The sequence below is a fragment of the Phalacrocorax aristotelis genome, chromosome 2 (genome assembly GCF_949628215.1).
Source record: "Phalacrocorax aristotelis chromosome 2, bGulAri2.1, whole genome shotgun sequence".
In the NCBI taxonomy this organism is placed as follows: Eukaryota; Metazoa; Chordata; class Aves; order Suliformes; family Phalacrocoracidae; genus Phalacrocorax; species Phalacrocorax aristotelis.
Window position 1 is genome coordinate 130,670,472 of NC_134277.1, and position 26,648 is coordinate 130,697,119.

The 26,648-nt window shown below is 38.4% G+C and overlaps 1 protein-coding gene across 1 annotated transcript in view; it reads left to right on the plus strand.

Annotated features, from left to right (window-relative positions):
• Positions 1-26,648, plus strand: part of PREX2 (phosphatidylinositol-3,4,5-trisphosphate dependent Rac exchange factor 2) — a 186,277-nt gene that overhangs the window by 115,119 nt on the left and 44,510 nt on the right. The window contains exons 26-33 of the mRNA XM_075085197.1: positions 6,295-6,474; positions 9,143-9,237; positions 11,209-11,291; positions 11,624-11,714; positions 13,200-13,328; positions 20,288-20,329; positions 23,005-23,222; positions 25,955-26,057. Of these exons, the coding sequence (XP_074941298.1) occupies positions 6,295-6,474; positions 9,143-9,237; positions 11,209-11,291; positions 11,624-11,714; positions 13,200-13,328; positions 20,288-20,329; positions 23,005-23,222; positions 25,955-26,057 (941 nt within the window). The remainder of the gene's footprint in view (positions 1-6,294; positions 6,475-9,142; positions 9,238-11,208; positions 11,292-11,623; positions 11,715-13,199; positions 13,329-20,287; positions 20,330-23,004; positions 23,223-25,954; positions 26,058-26,648) is intronic.

Below are 26,648 nucleotides of genomic sequence, written 5' to 3' on the forward strand. Positions count from 1 at the left end.
GAGCTGGCAGAGGAGCTCGCCAAGCCACTCTCCATCATTTATCCGCAGTCCTAGTTAACAGGGGAGGTCCCAGATGACTGGAGGCTTGCCAGTGTGACACCCATCTACAAGAGGGCTGGAAGGAGGATCGGGAGATCTACAGGCCTGTCAACCTGACCTCGGTACCTGGGAAGGTTATGGAGCAGTTCATCTTGAGTGAGCTCACCAGGCAAGTGCAGGGCAACCAGGGGATCAGGCCCAGTCAGCATGGGTTCATGAAAGTCAAGTCCTGCCTGACCAACCTGATCTCCTTCTATGACAGGGAGACCCGCCTAGTGGATGAGGGAAAGGCTGTGGATGTTGTCTACCTGAACTTTAGCAAAGCCTTTGACACTGTCTCCCATAGCATCCTCCTAGGGAAGCTGGCGGCTCATGGCTTAGAAAGGTGTACTCTTTGCTGGATAAAAAACTGGCTGGATGGCTGAGCTCAGAGAGTTGTGGTGAATGGAGCCAAATCCAGTTGGTGGCCAGTCACGAGCAGTGATCCCCAGGGCTCAGTTTTGGGGCCAGACGTGTTTAATATCTTCATCAATGATCTGGATGAGGGGATTGAGCGCACCCTCAGTAAGTTTGCAGACGACACCAAGTTGGGTGGGAGCGTTGATCTGCTCGAGGGTCGTAAGGCTCTTGCAGAGGGATTTGGACAGGCTGGATCAATGGGCTGAGGCCAACTGCATGAGGTTTAACAAGGCCAAGTGCCGGGTCCTGCACTTTGGTCACAACAACTCCATGCAACTCTACAGGCTTGGGGAGGAGTGGCTGGAGAGCTGCCCAGCGGAGAAGGGCCTGGGGATGTTGGTCGATAGCTGGCTGAACATGAGCCAGGACTGTGCCCAGGTGGCCAAGAAGGCCAACAGCATCCTGGCTTGTATCAGGAATAGTGTGGCCAGCAGGAGCAGGAAAGTGATTGTCCCCCTGTAGTCGGTGCTGGTGAGGCCGCACCTCAAATATTGTGTTCAGTTTTGGGCCCCTCAGTACAGGAAGGACATTGAGTTGCTGGAGGGTGTCCAGAGAAGGGCAACAAAGCTGGTGAAGTGTCTGGAGAGCAAGTGTTATGAGGAGAGGTTGAGTGAACTGGGGTTGTTTAGTCTGGAGAAGAGGAGGCTGAGGGGGAGACTTTATTGCTCTCTACAAGTACCTGACAGGAAGTTGTAGAGAGGTGGGTGTTGGTCTCTTCTCCCGAGTTACTGGCAATGGGACGAGAGGAAATGGCCCCAAGTTGTGCCAGGGGAGGTTTAGATTGGATATTAGGAAGAATTTCTTTACTGAGAGAGTGGTCAGGCATTGGCACAGGCTGCCCAGCGAGGTGGTGGAGTCACCATCCCTGGAGCTGTTCAAAAACCATGTAGATGTGGCACTTCAGGGCATGGTTTAGGAGACGTAGTAGGGTTGGGTTAACGGTTGGACTTGACCCTAGAGGTCTTTTCCAACCTTAATAATTCTATGATTCTAAGAAATAGAGTACTGATGGAGAGAGAAAGAGAGATACACATAAAAAAGACATATATCCCCATTCCACAGCTTCTCAGTATTCCACTGACTCTTCGTTCAAATAGCTTAATACTGTCCCAGTACTTCTTTAGTAGCATTGCCAGATACCCACCATTGGTGCTAGATGTTATACAGAAATAAATGCTTCAAGTTGTTTTGTGTATGGCAACTCTGCTGTGTTCTTGGTCCACATGCACTCAGTGTACTCCCATGATCCCAGCTGTTTTTTGGAAAAATGCCTGTTGGGAATATACAAGAGGCTTGAACATTTTTGGAGCCTTTGTGGAGTGAGGAAAAGGCAAAGCAACTCACAGGTTGCGTAGGTTTTTTGTTACTCCCAGTGGCTCTCCATTTTTAGTGCTTTGACTGACTATAGCAGGTTTTGTTTGTTCCTGACAATTTTAGGCTTGTGTTTATTTGGGTTGCATATAAGATTAATTCCACATGTAAGGATTTTTTTTTGGTCAAGGTTTAAATTTCTGTTTCATGGAAATTTTCTTCATAGTTACGGAGACTTTCTAGCTGTAAGTTACTACTCATTCACGTACTTCTCCTATAAGAGATAGACAGCTAAGGTAATTTTGTTTGGGGTAGACCTATCTCCAAAGAAAATATAATGTGCATGTGCTGTGTTTAAGAAACACCACCCCGCCCAACCCCCACCCCCCAAAAAAAACCCTGCAGTTTAAAAAAGGGCCTATTTCAGCATGATTATTGGGAATTTTTTGCATCCAGGTTTAGGTTTGTATGTTTTAGACTCCCTGAACTGGCTTTCTAAGAGCACTTCAGTGACCTCAGGAACTACCAGCTCCAGAACTCTGTTATCCAAAGTTCCAGCTTTCGTTCATGGTAGTTCAGCAAAAAAATTTTCCTTACAAAAACAGCCTGCCTGCTGAAAGTAAGTGAAAAGCTCCCTTAGGAAAAGCTCCAGCTACCTTCATCAGTCTTTTAGTGAGATCTTGGCAGCAGTGACTAAACATTCACATAAAAGAAGAGGATATAATAGTCTGTCTGTGTCTTGACAAATAATTACTCAAGGGAGGGTATTTTCAGGAGCTTAAATTGCAGTTCATTATGCTTGTTTCTTACTCTTGATTATTTTCTTGCAACAACAAAATCTGCAAGAATTTACCAGAATGGATCTTCCCAAAGCCAATTTTTGTCTTCCTGCAAGTGGATGATGATGGGAACACAAGAAAAAGCAAAACTATAAGATTAATCTTTGTCCTTATCTCATCTTATCTTCCAGCAGGCCGTGCTATGACTTGTTCTTGGAATGGACAGGTTTTTTTAAGAGCACGGTTAGAATGATACGCCGTGAATTTGTTTAATCCCTTTTTGAACCCCTTTTGTATTTTTGTATTCAGAAAATAAGTTTTACAAGTACGAAGAACTCATTTTCGAAGGTGTACATTTTCGAAACACATTTATTTTAAGACATGTTCAAGAACATGTACGTTCTAGCAGGTAGATAGAAACTGAACACTGCTGTAAAATATGTGCCTTGTGTTTCTTCCCATCCTCATGGAATCCTGCTAACTGGTAACTTAAGTGATAAAGAAGAACTGAGTTGTGATTTCACAGTGATGTGAAGTGTTAAGGCATCATGTAGCCCAAAAGATGTCTGTCTACTGGATGGATGGGTTTAAGGTCCAGTAAAATTATACCTTTTGTATAGTTTTTCTGTATTTCAGTTACAGTTCAGATCAGTACCTTTTCCTGTATGTAGGATAAATATCTATCTCTCATAGAATCATAGAATGAATAGAATCATAGAATGTCATGAGTTGGAAGGGACCCACAAGGATCATCAAGTCCAACCCCTGTCCCTGCACAGGACAACCCCAAATTCACACCATATCTCTGAGGGTGTTGTTCAGGAGCTTCTTGAATAGCGTCAGGCTTGGTGCCATGACTTCCTCCCTGGGGAGCCTGTTCCAGGGCTCCACCACCCTCTGGGTGAAGAACCGTTTCCTAATATCCAACCTAAACCTCCCCTGGCACATCTTCCTGCCTTTCCCTCAGGTCCTATTGTTGGTCACCAGAGAGAAGAGATCAGTGCCTGCCCATCTTCCTCCCCTTGTGAGGAAGCTGTAGACTCCGATGAGGTCTGCCCTCAGTCTCCTCTTCTCTAGGCTGAACAAACTAAGTGACTTTAGCCACTCCTTGTACAGTTTCTCCTCCAAACCCTTCACCAACTTCATGGCCCTCCTCTGGACGCTCTCTAGTAGCTTTATATCCTTAATGTACTGCGGCGCCCAAAACTGCACACAGCATTTGGGGTGAGGTTGCACCAGTGCAGAGGAGAGCAGGGCAATCACCTCCCTTGACCAGTACTTGACGCGCCCCAGGACACGGTTGGTTCTCTCGGCTGCTGAGGCACGCTGTTGGCTCATTTTCAGCTTACCATCAACCAGAACCCCCAGGTCCCTCCCTGCAGAGCTGCTCTGCAGCCTCTCGTTCCCCAGTCTGTATGTGCATCCAGGGTTGCGATGCCCCAGGTGCAAAATGCAGCACTTGCCCTTGTTAAACTTCATATGGTTGGTGATTGCCCAGCTCTTCAGTCTGTCCAGATCTCTCTGCAGGGCCTCTCTGCCCTCGAGAATGCCAACAGCTCCTCCCAGTTCTGTGTCATTGGCAAACTTAATAACTTAATTAGTATTCTTTCAAGTCCTGCATCCAAGTCATTTACAAAGAGATTAACGAGTACTGGCCCTAAGATGCTAAGATGGATCCCTGCAGAACCCTGTTAGTGATTGGCCGCCAGCCCGATGTAACCCCATTTACTATGACTCTTTGAGCCTGACTCATCGGCCAATTGATCACCCACTGCATTACGTGTTCATCAAGCTGTATGCTGGACATTTTGTCCAGGAGGATACTGTGAGGGACAGTATCAAAAGCTTTACTGAAATCCAGAAAGATCACATAGACTGGCTTTCCTTGGTCAACTATGTGTGTGACCTTGTCATAGAAGGAAATAAAATTTGTTAGGCAAATATCTATCTCTTGTTAGCAAATCTCTATCTCTTGTTAGCTCTTAGCTAGAGAAAGTTTTGCAGAAATGATGAAAGGATTTGCTAAAAAGCTTTACTTGTCATCTTTGTTTCCCTAAAGTTGATGTCAAACCCTATGGTAACATCTGTCAGGTCATGATTTCAATGAGATCAAGCATGATATACCATCTGAGGTATGTATTCATTGATACATAGTCAACAGACAGCATTATAGGGATCATCTACGATACTGCTTTTCCAAAGCATATGGTTTCTTAATTTCTTTCTTAAAACTCTGTCCATTCCTGAGAGTCAGGAAATTTTCAGTGTATACTCAAAAACGTTATAGTGGAACATGGCGTTGAACACATTGTCAGTGTTTTGTATGTGAAAAGTCACTGCTCTGAGTCCAGAAACTTCAACTTTCAAGAACAGCTTAGGATCAGGATGTTTTCTGGTACAATATCCTTGTCAAAAGAGTAGAGAAATTGATAGCTCAGTACTGATGTAACATAGCTGAACTTTGTTAGGATTAAGAATTACTTGAACTTTGTTAGGATTAAGAATGAATTACTTGAACTGGCAGAGCCCTACAAAATTAAGATGGAGCTCTAAACCACTTAAAATCTGAATTCCTCACTTGCAAAATATGACAATGCTTACATGTGTGGCAAGAAATAAGAGTGAAGGAAGGAATTCTGAATGCTACCATTTAATAACAATCAGGACAGCATTTTTCTTCACAAAAGAGATGCATCTCCCATAGTTTCCTTTCAGAAGTAAGAATTATGTGTAACAAAAACTTCTAACGTATGTTTGAATCCTGCCATGTATTTAGTAGAAAGTTTGCCAATTGACCATTCTGACAGCTCCTACGATAAAACCCTGCTACTGTGTCTAAGTACTTTATGGGAAGAAAAAAGCTTAATTCAGTGTCTTCTGATTTCAGGTAGCTAGAAGGTAGTGTTTGCAAGGAAAACACTGCCTTTCAAATCCAAATGTTAGGTTGAAAACATCATTCTGATGGAGTGTTTGAGTAATAGGAATTAAAGGACAATTGCCCGTTATAGCTGTTCTGATCTTAAAAGTAAATTGGAACATCTCAATATCAGTTAATCACACAAGAACATGAATATTTTGCTTCCAGTGTTTGTGCGTGTTCTAAATGTAGCAGTCCACACTCTTCTCTCTCCTTGACTGGATGTCACTTTTGTGCTCGTCACAGAAGCTTGTAGATTAATCATCAGTTTTACTAGTGATAGTGGCTTAGACACTTTGAGTGTCAGGAAATACACAGGTATATTAAAAAAGATTCTTAAAATGCTTTAATAAAATAGCTTGTGATGCAGGCTGGCATGTCTGGTACAGTAGTAATTGAGAAAATGTATGTTTTTCACAGAGATATAGTTTCTTTGGTTTGTTTCTTGATTTGTGCTGAGAAGTACATGGCCCATGTTTAAAAATAGTTACATTAATATAAAATCTGACCCCAGGTGTTCAAGAATGTGCTGTATTTCTTCCCCAGCCGTAATCACTGCCTTCATACAAGATTGAGTATTTAGTAATGCTAATGGGTTTCACCGTTACACTTTTTAACAGCAGAATGTATCACTTTCTTCCTTTGTTTCAAATAGATATGGACTGAATTAAGATGTTCCCTTCACATATTATAGAATAATAGTTGGAGGGCGTTGACAAGAAGTGTTATCCTGTTGTTAGCTCACCTTTGACAAACATTAATTTATCTTGGTTTTTTTTTGTCTCACAGCCTTCTTTCTTCAATAACATATTCTCCCAAATCAGAACGTAAAACACCTGAGCCTTTAATACCAGCCGACAGTGATAATGAAAAGGGGGAAAGGAACGGGAAAAAAGTCTGTTTCAGCGTGACAGGTGATGAACAAGAAGATTCTGGTCATGATACCATCAGCAACAGGGATTCTTACAGGTAACTTTATTAATAATATTTTTATTTGTCAACTGAATCAAACCAGTAGGTTTGTAGACTGTCAAAGTGGCTATGAGGACTATCAGAATACGATTCTGACATTTCTAACAGAAGAATGTATAGGATCAAGATGTGTTACAAGATGTATAAAACCCTTCTGTGAGAACAGATTAGTTATTAGATCTCGGTATCCCTAACCTTTATAGGATATCACAACCAGAGCTGTAAAGCTTTACTTTAGATTACCTGTCTTATAAGAAACAGAAATAATTTCTGTTATTATGTTCCCCAACAACAAACCAAATATCTGCCATGGGAAGCAAGATGCCAGATCTACCACTCTTGCTGATCTAAAATTAAAAATACCCCTGTTTCTCAACATATATTCTTCACCTTCTTCCACTCTAAATATTGTAGCATCATCTCATCTCTATAATTCATAATGCGTCATGTTTAATGTGAATGAAAATGCAAAGAATTTTGAAAAGGAAGGAGTAATTTTAGCAAGCATAGGTCTTATAAAGATAATCTGCTTTTGCTTAGGGAGAATTGGTTAACTGCAGAATATAAAATCTAAATTAAAATTTTAGCTGCAAGTAAAATAAGGGTTCATTATGTGTTCATTATCATGGTTCATTATTATGCTCAGAAAGTGGAATCTCAGTAGGGTCATCGTTTTTCTAAAGAACCCTGTGTTGCTGAGATGTCTTTCATAAGCTAATATTTGATTACTGCAGCATGGTAGATAGGAACCCATTGTCAGAGTAGAAACAGAAATATATGTGTAAATTTGAACAGAAATAAATGTAGAGATAATTTGCACAGATCAAGTCTATCTTGTTCTAACCATGGTGAACACACAAGCAAAGTGCTGTTCCAGCTAAGTGCTTCTAAGGATTTCTACACATCTATGATGTGTCAAACTGACTGGGCAGGAGCTGCTCCAGTGGCCTGCATTTGCTCTGGTTGGGAAGTTCCCCATTTGGCACAAGATTTGTATGTGGAGAAAGAAGGTGTGACTTAGTACGTAAGACTCTTGTAGTGTAAGATATTTTCTTTATTCTGATTCCAATCATTTATAGTCCATTCTGGATGTTTCGGAATGGTAAGATCTAGGGTTCCATATGCAGAATAATCATAAAATCTGTGTATTTAGAAATACTGTTGGAGTGAGGTTGGAATTTTTTGTTTCTTTGCTTAAATTATTACATTAGGCAATACTCAGTCTCCAGAACCCACAATGCTACTGTGGTTATTATTAGAACTAGTAGGCTAATTTCAGCTGTTAGAGTGCTCTCATTTTGTGTTGTAGGGTCTCATTCTAAACCTTGTGATACATTAGCTATATCATTTTGCATTTTTATTGTGTTGTATCTAATCTGTTTCTCATTTTCCTGTGTTTCATTTTTTCATGCTTTTCACAATCCACTTTTAAATAACCTTCATCTTCCCTTTGGAGACTTTAATAAGTGAATAGAGTTAGTTGGAAAAAATTTCTTAATATCCAGCCAGAAATTCTTAATACTCCTTGGGACTGTTCACCCTCTGTTAGGAACATACTGTTACTGATGTCTTTTCATCTACTTAATGGATATGAATTTAATTATATCATATTGCTTAATTTAAAAGTTTTCCCCATTCACTTATATATAAAACATAAATATATATATATGTCTATATGTATGTATGTCTTGGTGAATTGGTACATCCAATTCATAAAACCAAACCCAGATCATTATTTATAAATATCCTTTAGGTACACTTCTACATTATCTTATATTCACTTGGGTTTTTAAGACTCCTTGTCCTGGATAATTAAGCATGTCCTGCATTGAAACTGAATGATCTTTATGTGGCTAAATAACTCTGAAGACATAGAATTCAAATTTATCTTCATAGGATTTTTAGTACAAAAGGCTGTGTTTTACTGTGTTTATGCTGCAGAAGTAGGTATGTTCTTCATCTATTTTCTGTACAGAACAATTTGGTTTTGAGACAAAAGAGCAGGAAAAAGATTACATTTTAATCCTCAAATCTCCTTATTAGACCGATCTGAGTGACATTTGGTATGCATAGATGTTTTCACTGAAGTCACAGATGTAAATATCTATACATCAGTAACAAAACAGACAGCGGGAAGAGATGGGGTCATAAACGATATTTTGGCTGGCAGGAAAAAATAGTTTGTAATTTGAGTTTCAGTGCTATTCAAATGGATTAAATCTCTTCTAAACCCACTATGGACTCTAGTTTGCAAGTCATAAACCAGAGTATTTAATCATTTGTATTAGCTAGGAGTACAGAATTTAAATATGGAGTTACTAAAACATTGGAGGCCACAGTTTCAAAAACTCGTTCATGTAAGAAAAATTGGTTGTTTTCCATTGAACATGTATATTATCATTCTGCAGGTACTTGTTCACATGCAAGGTGAAGGGAGACAATTGAATCATCTATTTTGGGAATCTGGTTCTTTGAGTCCTACCAGGATTGCAAATTAAATTATAGCCTAAGTATAGGGATCTTTATTGTTGATAAAGAATTGTACAGACCATCTCATAATTAAATTGAAAAGGGGAAAAGGGAAAGAATTTCCATAACTTTGATATAGAGCCTGTGTTAAAGGACATGATTTAATTTCTTTTTTGGTTTTGTGTTTTTTTTCAAGTGATTGCAACAGCAATAGGAACTCCATTGCCTCATTCACCAGCATTTGTAGTAGCCAGTGCAGTTCTTATTTTCACAGTGATGAAATGGATTCAGGTATGTTTAGAAAAGACATCTATGAATCTGTCATCTGTTCCTTTTATACAGTTTTATTCTTTTCATTTGCCTGGTGGTTTTGTTCTTTTTGTTTGAAGACTTGCATCCTCCTTGATAATAGAAGTGTATAATTTTGCTTCTGCCTAGCTAGTGCTGCACTTAAGAGTCCTTCTGTGAAAGACAGCCAACATTCCAGCATCTCTGTGAATAGACTGAATTAGTTAGAGCTCTTAGAATCACTGCTTTTAACCATTTTCATGCCTTGACCTTGTTATGCATTACATTGCACAGAGTAAGGAGCAATTTAGGTGAGTGTGGAATGCTCTCCCAGCCTGTGTCAGCACCCGGGCGACAGGATACGGCTGTGTATGTTTGTAGGAAGGAATGTGAGACCACATAGAAGCACATTCTTGTTTGTGCCATGATAAATTGAATTTAAATAAATGCAGCTGCTAATAGGAATGAGGTGGGATTTAACTGCATGGAGTACAAGGTCATAAAATCAGGGACGAATAATAAAAGATATTTGCTCTAAGATGGGAGTTTATCTTTTGGGAATGATTTAGGAAAAGAAGGAACTGAGCATATTAGTTGAATATGAGCCACCAGTGAGACTTGGCCATAGAGAAGGCAAATTTTATTGCTGATTGTACCAGCAGAGTTATTTTCAGTTGGGACAGGAAAGTATTAATGACATTATGCAAGGTATCTGAGATACCTTGTGAATAATGCAGTTCTAGGCAGCTACTTTCTAGAAAGTATGCATACTTACAGAGCTGAACAGATACAGAGGAAAGGTTGAAGGACATAAAGAACTGTTAATAAAACAGGAGACTCAGGGTCTGTATCTCCAATTTAAGATACAAATGAGCTGATATGCTTTTGTGCAGCATCAAGCTGAAGTACCAACTGAGGTGCCTAAAAGAACGTCTGTGCTAGCCAAGCGCAGATACAGTGTTCGAGCTGATAAATACTGCTGATCAGTGAAACTCCAACTCTCCTGATGACTTAATTTTCTCCTAGTTCCAACGCTAACCTGGTTAACTCCACATCAGGGCTGTTTGGCACAGTGCTCCATCTGTTGCAATTAAAATCCTGTGACAGGTTATAACTACTGGCTGTAAGGACATCTAAAGGAGTTAAAAAAAATCAAGCAGAGAAAATTGCTATTTAAGTGTTTCACTGACATAAGAAAAATGAGTCTAGATTGACCATGAATAAATTTGTATTATAAATTATCAAGTGGCTACTTCTTATCTGTCACTGCAACAGCAAGGAGGAAATCCAGTGTTAAGCTCAATTTTTCACAGCTTTCGAAAGAGTTCAGGTTACATCACTTGTTGTCTCAGAGAGTGAGTGACTAAGGTCAGTGACCTGGGAGAGTCCTTCTCCTTTGTACTCTCTTAGGAAATGATGTGGTGTGTACTATTAAAAGCTTCATGTCAAATATGGGAGTTGGATCCTGTACTTTTATTGAATTACTAAAATCTTAGAACCATTTAATTGGTAAGAACATTAAGATTGTGGATTGTCTATTGAGTCCCTATAAAACTTTTATGGTGAATGTGTTTCAGTGACTCTGGTCTGCTATATTAGGTTCACACTACTTAGCTGTTTAGTCTGGTGTTTAGGCTGTTCTCCAGCATAGAATTGTGTGGTCTGGTCACAGAATGATTGAAGTTTGAAGGGACTTCTTGAGATCATCCAGTCCAATCCCATGCTGGAGCAGGGTCATCAAGAGCAGGTTGTCCAGGACCGTGTCCAGTTGGGTTTTGAATATGGTCCTTTCTCTAAGAGCTAATTCTCTATTATCGAGTGACTACTAAATGCAAAATATGTAGGGAGAACAGTTACTATAATCCTGAAAACCTAAGCATCCATCTGTGTGTAAAGCAGATTGTCTAAACTGCAAAAATTTTTGAAAATACGATGAAACTCCTAAACAGTTTTTCATTTTAAAATATTTTTCAGGTGATGAACTTCCCATAAGTGTTCGAATCTCCCATGATAAACAGGACAAGCTTCATAGCTGTTTAGAGCATCTTTTTGGTCAAGTATGAGATTATTTTTCTTGGCTTTGATACTAATGTCCATGTTTGAGCTAAGACGTCTTTGGCAAATACTTCTTTTTCTTTTACTTTTGCTTTCCACTGTTTACTGGGATGGTATGTATTTACTCATTCTCCTTCAGTTTTCTGTAAATAGTTTAAAACTGTGAATTAAACAGGTCCTTAGATTTAGTCTAACATTCCCTAGCTTGTTACTTTAGAGCCATTAGGTAAGAAAGAACCCAAAGCTGCTTTTCTGTAGTCTGTATTTCTTGAAGAAAGAATTTCTAACTGTCACTGTAAAAAACATCTTTCTCACAGAACCTTGATCCCAACAGGTCGATTCAATTGTCAATCTTCTGAAAGGACCAGCTGTGATGAGAGCCTTTGAGCAGACCAAATACTTTACGCCAGGTCGAGGCCTACAAGGTATCATTTAATTCTATCTATGAGAATCAAAAGGTAACTTGAAGGAGACATGGATATGGCTATCTACTCCTTGAGCTGGGTGTTAAAGAACTGATTTTGCTTAATCTTGGTGTATTCTGCAGTAGCTGATTGTTGAAATTCTTGTTAAGTAGATCTTATTCTTAGTTGAAAACAGGCTTTTTATAATCTTATTGCACAATGTATGAAAGAATTTCAGGTTTGCTGGAAAGTCAGCTTTAAATCGTAGACTCTGAACTGACTGTAGAATTGCTGAGGTTTTTGAAGTAAGAAACAGGTTTTGTATATTGAAGGTATTTTTATTACATTTTTGTCTCAACTATTGAAGCCATTTGTGATCTATATTATTACTAATGCCAAATTTCTTGTAGATATATTATTTGTGAAGTTAATTAATAAATAGTTTGAAAATGTAAATTTATAGTCACAGTAATATTTATGACAAATAGATATGCAAGTATTATTGGTTGTTTAAAAAAAAATCCTGTATGTAATTTCAGATAGTCTGCTAATACTCACACAGTAATTAAGCGTAAATGTATAAATCTGGTGGTAGCCGTAAGACTGTGATGAAAAATGCAAAAGGCTTCTTCCAGTGAACAGAGCTTTTTTTAAAAAAAAAAAAACACAAACCTCAATGGGTGACTCAATGTTGTATTAATATGTATAATAGGTTTGGTTATGATTTTATTGATCCTGCATATGTCTTTTGGCAAAGAAAACTAATTTTAGATGGCCAGAGTGTGGATCTTTGGCTTATATACGTCACCAAAATCCCACTGAAGTCAACAGAGCATAACTACTCTACTCCACAGTTATGTGGTTTCACAAGGCCTGCATTTGCATGGAAGACCACATATCCTCCTCTTTTTTTTTTTTTTTTTTTTTTTTTCTTCTTTTTTTTTTTCCCCCTTGTTTTGGTATCAAGATAATGGGAGTGAACCTAGAGCATATCTGCTCTCTTGTGTTTCTCAGTGTTTCATATTGAGTACCTGGCAGGCTCATGCAGCAAAATGTTATCCTTTCAGTGGTATAATAAATGTTCAGTTAGACCCAAGATATGAACACATCAGGTATTTTATTCTTGATCTGCACCATCTTCATGAACCGTACAAGGAGCACTTCAGTTATTTGAAAGACTAGGTTAAGCAATAAGTAATTTTGTTTTCATTTTCTGATTGAATTAATTTTGCCTCTAAAAGTTCCAGGGTCCCGCTTACTCCGTGGAGACAAGCACCTTCTGTCTTACGTACGTGGTTCACAAAGAATCATGTTTGGGAATGCTGCTCGCTCTCTCCTTTGACTAAGTAGGGAGCTTAGATGACTGTTAGACCTGTCACCCTAGATTTAACTGGACTTAAATAAGTTGACAATTCCTTGAGCTGTAAAAACATTTAGGAAGAAATAATGTCTTACTGTGCTTTCTCAGGTTTAATCAGAAGAAATATTATTTTTGTCCTTGCTTAGAGTTTCAGCAGGAAATGGAACCGAAGCTTAACTGTCCAAAGAGGTTGCGACTCCACATCAAGCAAGACCCTTGGAACCTCCCCAGCAGTGTCCGGAGTCTTGCCCAGAATATCAGAAAATTTGTGGAAGGTTAGTAAGAACAACATGACCATAAATAAACACTTCATTAATGACAGAGAGCCTGGGGGAAGGAAGTGGAAAGATACAACCACTTCATGTTGCTGCTAGGCAAGGTTTGCTGAACACAGTGTAGTCTATGGAAAATGCCTGAATTTCAGGACTCTTTTCATGTTCTTAATAACTGCGTTAGTGGAGTGTATCTCAGCTGTCTCACGCTCACCCTATTGGCTTCAGATACAGAAGAGAAAATCGTCTGGCAGGTGAAAATAAATGAACTAGATGTTATATGTGCTATGTTCTTTCAGTCGCAGCTGAAGTCCAGTGGGCTTGACTGATTTGTCACAGAACTTCATGGGACTGATACACCAAGATGGGGCTTTCCTTGAAATTAAACTCCCTTTTTTCTACGGTCTTAAATGGAAAGAGGAAGACTCTGCAGGACAAATTTTGTCCTGCATCCAGCTCTTATCTGTCATTGATCTAGAATCATTATCCCTCTAAAAACATGCTCCCTCTTCTGCCATGAAGCCAAACCTCTTCCACTGGTTCTCTCCGTCTCTCTCTCTCTCCGTCTCTCTCTCTCTCCGTCTCTCTCTCTCTCCGTCTCTCTCTCTCTCCGTCTCTCTCTCTCTCCGTCTCTCTCTCTCTCCGTCTCTCTCTCTCTCCGTCTCTCTCTCTCTCCGTCTCTCTCTCTCTCCGTCTCTCTCTCTCTCCGTCTCTCTCTCTCTCCGTCTCTCTCTCTCTCCGTCTCTCTCTCTCTCCGTCTCTCTCTCTCTCCGTCTCTCTCTCTCTCCGTCTCTCTCCTCCTCCTCGACCTCCCTCCCACCATTGTCTAAAAGTTACCTAGTACCCTGTTCCTCTTCACCACCAACTGACAATGTCAGCTGGGGTTTTCTGCTCTCTCCCCTGGCTTCGTAAGAAAGTAACTGGGATTTCCTCTCCAGACAATCTTGCTTGTAGTTTCGGCTTTATTTTCTGTGCTGTTTGATAGATAAACAAAAATAATGAGCAAAATTATTTTTATAAAATTACTTGCACTAGGAGTCTACATGGGAACCAAAACTTGTGTCAGATCTAGCTTTAAATGATTTGTGTATGTGCTTGGCTTCTTTTGTTTTGTTGGCTAATTTCCATGGTGCCCCATAAAGAAACTGCTAAATTTCAGATCTCTGAAAAAGAACTTCGTGATAAGTTTTATTAAGATAAACTTCCAAAAACCAACTGGCCAAACCAAACAAACTCCTCTTCCTCTGACTTTTGGTATTTCTCATTTCAGATACAATCATATTTTCAGAACCTGGGTTAGAAAATTATAAAAATAACCACAAAAATATCTCATATTTTTGAAGTCAATCACAGTGGGTTGACTCTCCAATACTAAGAATACTTCTTTTAGTTTAATGGTGGCTGTCACTGAGTGAAAAATGAATAAATATTTTTGAATCTTTTTTTTTCTACAGGTCTGTGTTCAGCCTAGACCAAATTATATTAAAGTATTAGTCATGGTTTCTTTCACAGTTCAGGAGGAATGGATTAACAGTCCTTCATTGCCCCTCTTCTGAAGCCAAGCCTAATAGACCATTTTCCCATAACTTGTTTGCTCATAAATAGAATTAATGGATTTAACCCATTTCAACATTGGTAATATACCCTCAATATTGAGCTGAGGTTATTCAGATAAATTTGGTTTTAAATCTAGCACAAAATTTTGTGGGAGAGTTCAGCAAGGTCCAAATGACTTGCCTCCTCTCTATAATACAAAACTTCTCCTTTTACAATACTACTATAATGTAATGGTGATATTTATCAGGAGGAATCTTGATGTTTACAGAACAATAAAACTGCTGGCATTTTCTAGTGTGTTAGAAATTAGGGTTAAAAAGGGTTTCTCTGTTAATAAATTATAGTAACTAACTTTATTGCAACTGTCATGCTGGTGAATGGTGCATGGTTCAGAGAGCTAAGTGGTAAAAGGCATTATTCTTGTGCTGTTCAAAGAGAGCACACACTCTGCCTTATCTTCTGTCATGGTTTTAGCTGGGATAGAGTTAATTTTCTTCACTGTAGCTGGCATAGTGCTGTGTTTTAGACTTAGTATGAGAATAATGTCGATAACACACTGATGGTTTGGTTGTTGCTGGGTAGTGCTTGTACTAGTCAAGGACATTTCTAGCTTCCCATGCTCTGCCGGGTGCACAAGAAGCCAGGAGGGAGGGGGCATGGCCAAGAGAGCCAATCCAAACTGGCTAGAGGAATATTTCATATCATATGACATCATGCCCAGTATCTTAACTGGGGGGAGCTGGCTGAGGGATGGAGTGATCGTAGCTTGGGGACTGGCAGTTTCAGTTGGCGGGTAATGGGCATTGCATCACTTGTGGGTTATTTTGTTTCCTCTTTTTTTCCGGGCTTCATTTCTCTCTCTTGTTATTTTCCTTTTTATATTATTATCATCATCATCATCATCATCACCATTATTACTATTGCTGTTTTATTTTAATTATTAAACTGTTTTTATCTAAACCCACAAGTTTTCTTGCTTTTGCTCTTCCAGTTCTCTCCCCAGTCCCACAGGGGTGGGGGGAGTGAGCAAGTGGCTGCGTGGTATTTAGTTGCTGACTGGGACTAAACCACGACACCTTTTTTCATCACTGTATCTCCGAAGCTGTCTGCCAATTTTAAATATTTTTGGATCTCCTTTTCCATCCATGGCATCTGAGCTTTAGTCAGAGATTTCCAACAACTGGCTTCTGTGCCATCTGCTTAACCAAATACATGGGTTTACATGTAAAATTATCGTTGTAGGTTGTTTATTCACAATCAGTCTTTACATCTTTCTCTTCTCTTATAGGTTCTTTTTTTCCTTTAGTTTGATTCCTATCCACCACACCACCCCCCACAAAGTGGTATCGCTAATACTTGTTCCTGAGAAGAGTATTCTGGAGAATCATGATCCACATCTTTGTCGTAATTTTGATTTGCCTGTGGGACCAAGGAGTTGGTGTGATGTAATGGATACCTGAAAGCCTAGATTTTTGTGCCTTCCCTGGCACCAAGAGCATGAAGGAGAAACAGAAGAATGGAAGTGAATAATTGCTTCTCAAGCCCTAGATTCCAAGGCATGTCTGGACTGGTGTATGTAGCTCAATGTTGAAAAGATTCAGGGCAGAAATGTGCCCCTCAGGCAGTTTTGGTAGACTGCTGTGATTTAGACAGGTTTAGGCCTGTATAAATTAAACTTGAGACACAACCAACAGCTGGATCTAACTAAATCAGATGAGCACGAAGCAGGGTTGAAAATGCTTTAGCGGCTAAATTTTACCCTTGTATCTTCATTTCTTGTTTTCTCCGTTCCAAACTTGCCGTTATGCATTGTATCCACAAATGGTCAGGACACCCAGAAGAACCACTAGTTTTTCCCAGAGCTATTTCTGGCTGAAAACCTGACAGATGGTACAGAGATTTACCTCCCCTTTTTCCCTCTTATTCACCTCACTCAGAAAAAAACAAAAGATGTCCTCTAATTTGACTGCTTAGTTGGGCTGATGAGAACAAGTTGAACAAAGTCTTAGGATTTTAGAAGAATCTTCATGTTTGTTTGTAAGAAAATGGCAATATTTTAATACTTGAGGAAAGCAGATGGATTTGCCTCTTCTAGCAGGTTCTAGCGAAAGTAGTCAAAGGAGGCCACAGGTACAACTGTTGTTCACCATGGGGAAAAAAATTAAACTTAACCATTATTGATGTATACTACAGTAAGGGTGAATGCTTTCAGTAAATGCATGCATTTATTGAAAATTGACTCATTTTTATTTTCATAAAAATATCACAGGCTATTGTAATTTTTTAGTCATTGTTCTGTTGCATTGTGGAATGTGTTGTATTAGATTAGACTGATTAGTGCTTTAAAGCAGAAAGAGATGTGGGAACCCCACAAAAATGAGATATTTTAAATCCTAGATCTTAGGATTATTTTTATTTATGTTGTTTAATAAGTGTGGACAAATGGGAAAAGTCAGAATGCTTTGAGGTTGATCATTCTGGTCTGTCAGTTTTCTTTTTATTAGTTTTGGAATTGGGAGAACAATCTAAAACAATTTTTAAAATATCTATGAAAGCTTACACAGATGAAAAAAAAAAAAAAAAAAGAAAAAACCAACCAAGCCTTCCTTGACAGTAAATTTAAAACATGTATGGAGATTGCTTTATCGCATTTCATTTGTTCTTCCATATCATTAGAGAATGAAAAGTTTTCTATGGTTACAGAAAAAAAGGTAGCCCTAGAAGGCTATCAGGTTGATAAAATTGAAGAGTTCTCTGAAATAGTATACAGATTCTAGGAGGATTTATCTGGAGCTAAGTAACTGAAGAAAAGATGAAAGTTATTTCTTGGAGTGACTGGACCTACTAAATTATTAAACCAATAAAGATAAAGATAAGTTGTTGGCACAGGCAGATCTTTGAAGGTGGAGTGCTTGATTTTGGTGCAGGAGAGAGCAGTAGTCAGGGCAGGAATTCAACAGTCACTGGATAGAGAAAGGATAATGTAGGTGCAGGATTCTGGTTGTATGTGAGACACGTAACATGAGAAGCAGAAAGCACAAGAGGAAAAGCTGAGGGATGGCTCAGGTAGGAACCAGGAAAATCAACAAGATGGATTGAAAGAAAGGGACCCTTCAGAAGGAAAGTAGAACCAAAAATGGCCAGCATAACAACAGAAAGGTGTAAAGAGAACAAAGAGGAGGAGAAATTTCTGCAGTTGCTTTTTTCCAAATCAATAAAAAGTAAGATTTTTGGTCGAAAGAAGAGGTGTTTTAGAGCAAGTGAGATTTCTAGTCAGCTAGTCACATAACTGCATGAGGAAGTGCAGTTGTTTTGCTAACACAATAAGTTTAAACAGGAAATACTATGCAACTGAGAACAATCACATCTATTTTAGTTTAAATTAGGAATGAGGAGTGAAGGAGCTTTTCAGTCATTAAAGGTGTAAGAATATGTTTTAAACTAAATCATAAAACATGTAGTGCAAATCTCAGTCTTATTTCAAAAATGTTTCAGATGTGAGAAACAAAATAAAACTAAAATCTAACCTTTACTGGCAAGGATCGGAATAGCAGAATAGCATGATAAAAAAAAAGTACAAAAGAATGTTTAAGAATAAAAGAAGTTGAAGGCATCTTGCATTAGAAATCATATAAACTAAAGAGAAACTGCTGGGGTGTTATTCCTTTCCATATGCCATGTAGCAAGAAGGGGTAAAAGATTCCATAGCATTTGGAAGTTGTTGAAAAGCAAACGGTTGACATCCAGTGTTCAGTTCTAACCCCAGGTAAGTATCTACTTATACAAATAACCTAAAAATATTGTCTTGCCTGTGGGTATATTTTGAAATAGAGAAGACTTAGGGCAATGATAAAGGAGAGTTGCAGTGTCCTGTAATTTTCCCATAAGCGGGAAATCATTATTTATAGATACCTCAAATGCTTTTGAATTGAGAAATCCAACAAATTGCATATAAAACAAACTGCAAGCAGTAGCCTCCATGTATCTAAATCTTCAGATAAAAGCCATTTTTCCCTATATTGTATTTTCAATTACTAAGCTATGTTCAGACTCCAAGATGCCAAGTTATTAATCTCTAAGTTTTGGGTTTTTTTTTTCAAAAGACAGGAGACTAAGGCACAGACCTATCACCAGGCAATTTTCAAGAATAACCTGTAATTTTGAGTGTTTTGATGCTTGTATTTGAGATACTGTGGGTATGCATTTCAGATGCGTAGGCACTACCAGTTCTTTTCACAACGTGTGTACAGCATGGATTAAGATCAGGCTTGAAAGGTTTTCTTTTTCAAGCATAGTCATCTTTGGGGAAGATTCTGGCTTTTCGTAGATATGTTCAAGTACACACAGAATCCAGCTTGTGCTGTTGGTAAACTCCAGTGTCAGTTCCATCATATCAGTTGTATTCAAATTTAAAACTATTCCAATTTCAAACCTGCTAGATTAGTTTTAGTAGGGGGCAACATACTCCCAAATTGTCCTGTGGTCCAAACACCCCATAGCAATCCACTGAGCAGGGCTTGGAACTGGACTGCACAGAAAATTGGGTGTGTGAAAGAAAGTTCGGAAGGATGTGAAAGCATGTGAAGTCGTGGTGTGTTCCTACTGGCACTTACTGTAGGACAAACTGGTGTGTTGGAAGTTTGATTCTCCAAGGTTATGGCAGCTTTTTAATCTGCCTGTTCCTTGCAGCTGTGGTTTACTCTTTTAAATTTGTGCTCTGGTACATGGTAGAGGGGAAAGAATCACTTTGTTCCTTCAGCCTGCAAACTTTGAGAAGTCCCCTGCCCCGCTGTCCAAAACAATAAAAGTCAAACCAGTATAAAGAGATATATAACCAAATTATTGTCAGTGTAAATTAAGACTTTTTTAAATCGGTACTTTTTAACTTCATAGATTGTTAAGTGAAATGTTTGAAGCAAAATAAAATGCTGAAGGCTGACAATAGAGTGAAAATGCTGTTGTGTTTTTCCTGGTTGCTTTGGTATACATTAAAATGAGGATAATTTGAGATTTTTAAGTATGGAATGAGAGAGGGAAAAGAAAAATAAAGAATTGGGGTAGTGTGGGAATCAGTGAAAACTGGTCTTGTTTTTCGAAGTTTTAAGACTGGAGTTCTTCATATGTGGACTTGCACTGGCCAGCTGGTACACATGTATTCCAAGACAGCAGCTGCCTCTTCATGTGTCTTTCTCAGAGTTGGTGCTTTTGATTATTATCAATTTTATCAAGTCATATGTAAAATTAAGTGAAGTTGAGACTCATTCCTGTTTTGTAGGTATACATCAGGATTACCTACACAAGAAGTTGGAGTTAAGCTGGTATAAAATGAGAAACTGCACATGCATTATTAAGTTGGTGAAAACATTTTTAATCATGACCTCAGTATATTTTCTTTTTTCTTTTAGAGGTGAAGGCACGAATACTCTTGGCACTTCTCGAGTATACAGGTAATTTTGCTTGTTTTGGGAGTGGGGGAAGTGAATGTGGATGGTTTGAGATTTTTTTTTTGCTTTTGGGCAGAATACTGTGTTTAGAGAAACGAGAAAAATCTCAGATATGATAACCTGATAATCAACAACTTTACCCCTGTGTTTACAGTGAGGATTTCTGAAGAACACAATTCCAAAGACATTTCTAACAAAAATTGCACATTCTTCTTGTTTTTTTTTTAATTTGTTTTGGTTTGTAATGCAAAATACCTTCCCAGGTCATTTACTTCGGATCTAGGCAGATGAAGTAACTACTAATTCACTGAGCTTGTGCACAGTACTTCTGCTGTCTGTCTTTTTTTGGGCTTTTTCGTATTTGCTATCTTTTTTAATTCCCATTTATTGCCAGACTTACCTTACTATTCTAATCCATACCTTTCCTTTTATCTTTTTTTAATAGAATATCTTTTTTTTAAGTCCGTTCTTTTTGGAAGGGGTCTGATTATTCTGTGTATTACTCTACTATCACTCCATACAGCATACAGTTTCAAATATACAAAGTAGGCACAGGTGTCTGCAAAATAAACATCAGCAAATCAGTATTTAGAAAATAATATTTATGGCAGAAGATTCTCTACAGTTTGTACGTGTTCAAGTAAGCAGTCACATTTCACTGTAAAAGCAGATAATTTTAACCATCTTGCAGCGCTATATGAATGTATTATTATTTCATGATTTTGTTATGGCACGTAACAGCAGTTTTATAAAGGGGAATATAACATTTCTTTGTTGTCAGATTTCTTACAAAGATTATGAAAGTTCTTAGTAATTCCTCAGGTGTTTTAAAATGAGAAGTGACCTGAGAAAATAGCCCAGACTATTTTTTTAAAGCAGTTTTCCCTGCATGGTTTCATAAGTTCCTAAATTCTGTAGTTCATTTTATATAAAAATCTTTTTGTAAAAAGAGCCCAAAGTGCTCTTATATGCATATCTGATGTTCAAGTAATATTAAATGAGATTTGGAAATGAGGTGTTGGCGACGCAAGAGGGCTGCTTCAGAAGCAGGCAGTACAGAGGAAGACACTGAAAGTCAGCTGCTGTTAGACAAACAGAATTAAAATTGAGCAGAGCAAAGAGAGAGAATGTGTGCTGGGCTCAACTCCCTGAGCACTGCTGTGACATTGGAAAGTTTTTGACCGTGGAGAAGCCCGTGGGATTTTTGAAGCTGGAGGTGGGTGGAGATTTTAAAGATGAAAATTCTGTCTGTAGTGGATTCTGCACAACTTGGGAGAGCGGAGACAGAGAGGGAAAGGTAATTTTAATAATCAAAACAAAAAACAATGAGTCACAGTGCAGAAGCATTAGTGATTAGACCATTTATGGAAAACATTCCTGAGGTCCTGAGAAGCTGGCAAATGGAATAAAAATGATAGTAAAAGAGTGGTCATTTTTATCAATAGTCGAGGAAAAGATTGAAAAAGATCTCATAAGGAAAACAGACAGAATGGAGTTACTTTGAGAGATACTTGGTGTCCAAGAAAAGCATATTTTTAAAGTCAGTATTAATTTTTTGAGTACAGAATTATTCCTGATGACTTATCAAGTCATCTAAAGTCTTGCCAGCTCCATAGAGCGGGTGGAAAAGTAGCTAAGCCTCTTAGAGGCAGAGGAATCTAAAAGTGGGGACAAAGATTTTAGGCTTTGGAAAGACCTTGATATCACCTAATCTTCTTCTCTTGCTCTGAGAAAGATTGTCTACCTGTACCATTTGTGATTGATGTTTGCCTAACAGCTCATAATGATAAAAATACTTGAAGATCTTCAGGGAAGAGGAGAAGAAGGAAGCACTGAATATTTATCACCACAATTTTGTGCCTTATTGAGAACATGTTTCCCTTTCTAACTCTTTTGACCTTTAGCTAATCTAATGCCTGTACCCTCCAGAATAAATTGGTAGGTTAGCTTGTCCCTTGTTTAAATCAGCTGCTAATGGTTCCATAGACTTCTACCTAGGGACCTGTCCTGGACTTCCTGGACCATAAATCTCTGCTGCTTCCTGGATACATGATGCTGCTCTGTGCTTATTTTATAGATTTTATATTCATATATATATATATATATATGTATTGTATTTGGATAGACTGTGTTCTGGTAGCAACACTCCTACATGCCCTGCCTGCACTTTACAGCAGGCAATCTTCATCTATGCTACCCAGCTGGTAGCTGTGGAGTTGACCAGATGATGCAGTCATATTAAATGCTTCTGACTAGCGTTGCTTTCCTGTGGAAAGTAAATGGTTTTGTGCCTAGGTGATTCTCGCATAGCAGAAAAAGAGATCCAACTTGCATCTGTCACCTTGTAACATCAGAAGTGCATAGAATTGGTGTCATGTATGTTAAAATCTACAAGTTAAACACACATTGTTTATGAAGAACTACTTTAAATTCCAGATTTTAAATACATTTCTGTATAATTTTAGAATTATAAAGTAATGTTTTAATGTGGAAAATGGCAGTTTCAGTTGTGGAGTGCTATTTACTGGGAATAACATTAGGCTGTAAACTTGTAATTTACTTTACATTAAAATGATTTTTTTTTAGTCAAGGTAAAAAATTCCAGCCCAGTTCCTTTGCTGTTAATTAATCTTCTGCTCCATTTTTTCTTTTCTTCTTTTGGCTTTTACACATCACAGATAGTGAGATACAACTGAGGCGAGACATGGTCTTCTGTCAGAGCCTAGTGGCCACAGTCTGCGCTTTTTCAGAGCAACTAACGGTAGCCTTAAATCAGATGTTTGACAACAACAAAGAATATGAAATGGAGACACAGGAGGCGAGCAGAAGGTGGTTGGAACAGATAGCCAGTGCGGGTCTTCTCCTTCATTTCCAGTCCCTGCTCTCCCCTAACCTGGTAAGATTCCTCATGGGGCATGCCTGATCACAGCCTGTGTTTGTTCCTTGAACCAGGGTTAAACAGTCTTAGTTATAAATGTGATTTTTTGTGTCCTTTGTGCTTAGCTTCTTACTTAATGAGCTGCTATTTGGAAAATTTATGATTTAGATAGTTACAGATCTGGGAAGTGTTTGTTTGTGAGATAGAAAATATGTTTTCTATGAAGACAGTATTATGTTTGTTTTGAGTTAGCAGATAGTGAGTTTACCCTTGACTCCCCACCGTTATCGTAGCTGTTCTGTAGAAGTGAATGTAGTATTAGGTGATAACCAGGACTTCAGTTTGCAATAAGCAGCAACGCAAGATAAATAAAATACCTGATTTGGATAATTTTATCACTTCGTCCCCCCAAAAATGATAAGTCCGTAGTGGTTGAAGGACTAGACATGCTAGTCTGCTTTGCTCCTGTCATAAGGCAGATTCTTGTAGCCTGTCAGGGTAATTGGAAATCTCCTCTTTCTTCACATGGCTTGGCAAAGAGTTGTGGCTTAAGAAACAATTAAAAAGGGACATGACTTTGTAGTCCTCTACTACCCAGTTATCCAAAATGTTTCTTTGGCTATTTAAGCTGCTTCTCACACTAGACTGGTTCCTGCTAACCTGAAGAACTGTGAAGCAGTCTGCATGGTCTGCTCCGTGACAGTCTTCTCAGTCTCTGGAGATGCTCACTGAAAAATAACTGATTTGCTACAACCTACTGTATAAAAGTCCATGCAAATAACAGACGATGTTCCTAGTATGAAAAGTCGTCTTTCCTTGCCTTGTCTGTCTTGGCAACAAATTTCTGACAAGTTGGCCTGATAAACTTTAGAAGTAGAAGAGATCAATAAAAATAAAAGTATTTCTAAATCTCAATCATAAAGTATTAGTCTATGTTTTTTTTGGAGAGCATTGGCTTGAGCAAGCGTGGGCAACTACCTTGCAGGTAATCAACTACCTTGAGGTACCTACGTGAGGTTGCATGGGACAGGGTATGTCAGGATGAGGTGTGCAGCTTAAAAAACATGAAGTCAGTGCCTGAGAGAAACAGGAGTGGTTTTTATCCACGTGAGGAGTATGTGAAGAAAGCACAGTCGGGAGCTCGGGCTCACGTTTTGAGTCTTGAATGTTTTTGGTACCATGTAGCACCAACATGTCCTGATGCTGCAGTCTTCAGAGTTCAAGAGTAAATTCAATTGGTGCCATGCCTGTCTTATGTTTTTCCATGTGCTTAGTTGTCATGTTATCACAAAATAACTGTCGTCTTTACAGCACTGAATACTTCTGTTGTTTCTTTCAAGATTGTAGAGGTTTCCTTTGCAGTGAAAATGCATGCTACTTAGGTATTTTTACATCATCAGATATATGCAGTATGCATTGTCAAACTGCAAATAAAATTAAATTTAGTTTCTTCTGTCTAGCTGTTCTTAATCAAGGGAAAAGTATTTAAAGGCAACTTTTTCAATACCTTCTCAGCACTATTTTGCTTACAAATGATCCGTGTGATTTTAAACAAGGGTATTTGAAGGAAATTACACTCATTATGGCCAGAGTTCAGTAAAGAAAGAGCAGTTGTGCAAAGATTTCCCATGTCACTGAATGGTTTTCAGAACATTCTGCTGATAAAACTGCTTTGTCCATAGAGACTTCATAAATGGAACCAGGAGACAAAATATTTCTAGCAGCTTTGCTTTTTCATAAATACAAGGGGGAATGCTCTTTCACTATGATCACGGAAAATCATGTGGTGTTTTTTTTCCTTTCTATAATTCCGTAACCTATAGTTTATTCTTATTTTATAGGCAGCTAGTTTATTATTCTTTGCCTTCCTACTGTTTCAGTTCGTAGAGGAAGAAAAATGCATGCCTCAGGTTTCCATTTGGCTCTTGCTATCTTAAGGTGCTAGGGGGAGGGTTGTATAAAGAATAGAATTACTTTAAGTGATTATTGATTTCTGCTATAATTGCCCTGCATATTTAACTCAAGATAACCATACTATTTTCTTTTTTAAAGATTCAGCAAGGTGTCCTGAGTTAGCAATTTAATTCCTGAAGCTTTTTTGGTAAATTAGTCTGGATCTTTTTAGCTATCATTTTAGCTCAGGGGTACACAGAGTGAACCATACGTGCAAATCAAAATATTGGCGTATCTACATACTTGATTTGCATCTAGAGTTTTGTAGCTGAAGTTGCAAATCACCCTTAGCTGTACTCGTTCTGAGCTACTGGTCCAATTATTGATGCTTAGAGTGGACATGATCTGTTGTTCATAGATGAAATGCTAGAGTTATGGCAATTTTAAAGAAAATTGCTAAAAAGAAGAATTTGTTTTTTACGTTTCCCCTCCATTAATTTACAAACTAGACCTGGTGTGAAGACAAGCTGTTGAAGTCTGGTATCTTACATAAAGAATAATTACAGTATTGTTTGATTAAAAGCCATGAGAAGTAATGGTAGCTATAAATTACCTATTAATTTACTATGTGAAACGATAACATTAATTTTAATAGTCTTGAACTAGTAATAAAAGGGAAAGTGCCAATAGAAACAAAGATATTTACATTATCTAGGAGTTAATTAGGTTATACACTGCATCAGTGAAATGTTGTGCAACATTCTATAGTTAATTTTATGACCCGCTCTCATATTATTTTTAGTAGGGAAAACATCTGGCTGAAATGACCATTTCACTTTTTCTTCTGCCTTTCTTAGGCTGATGAGCAAGCCATGCTAGAAGATACATTGGTTGCACTGTTTGACTTGGAAAAAGTTACTTTTTACTTCAGACAATCAGAGCCAGAACCACTAGTTGCGAGTGAGTAATTATAATTAATATCTGGGCTTTACTGTTCAGAAACATTTTCTGTGTTTGTAACATCTTTCTCTCCTAGAACATTACCTCCCACAGGGAATATTATATAACTTGGGATTATGGAGAATTTGTAGATCTGCAGCTCTCCTAATATTCCTAGATTTCCTGAAATACAGCTAACATCAGTTAGCATGTGCAGAATCATTATCCGGCAATGTCAGTAACCTTGGGGGCAAAACTGTTTGCTTAACCGAATTTTCCATTGGGAGTATGTGACTGCATCAGGAAAGTCCCTGAAGATCTAGTTGTTATTGAAGAGTCATGTGTAAAATAAGCTTGAAGGTCTTAACAGAGAAATGCAACTGGGTTGTGATGGAGAAGCATAAATCCCATTTCATTTTATTGTCTGAAAGACAAAGCAGATCTGGGAAGAGTTCCTTGAAAGGAGACAGCAAACAGGATTAGGATAGCTTTAAATTGTGCAAGAAACTTCCTCTGAGACCTGCTGGTGCAGACGGTCAGGGTCCTGAACCCTTCCTCGCAGTACTTGCCCAACTCACCGGAACGGACTGTCTTCATGGTCTGCTGTTTATA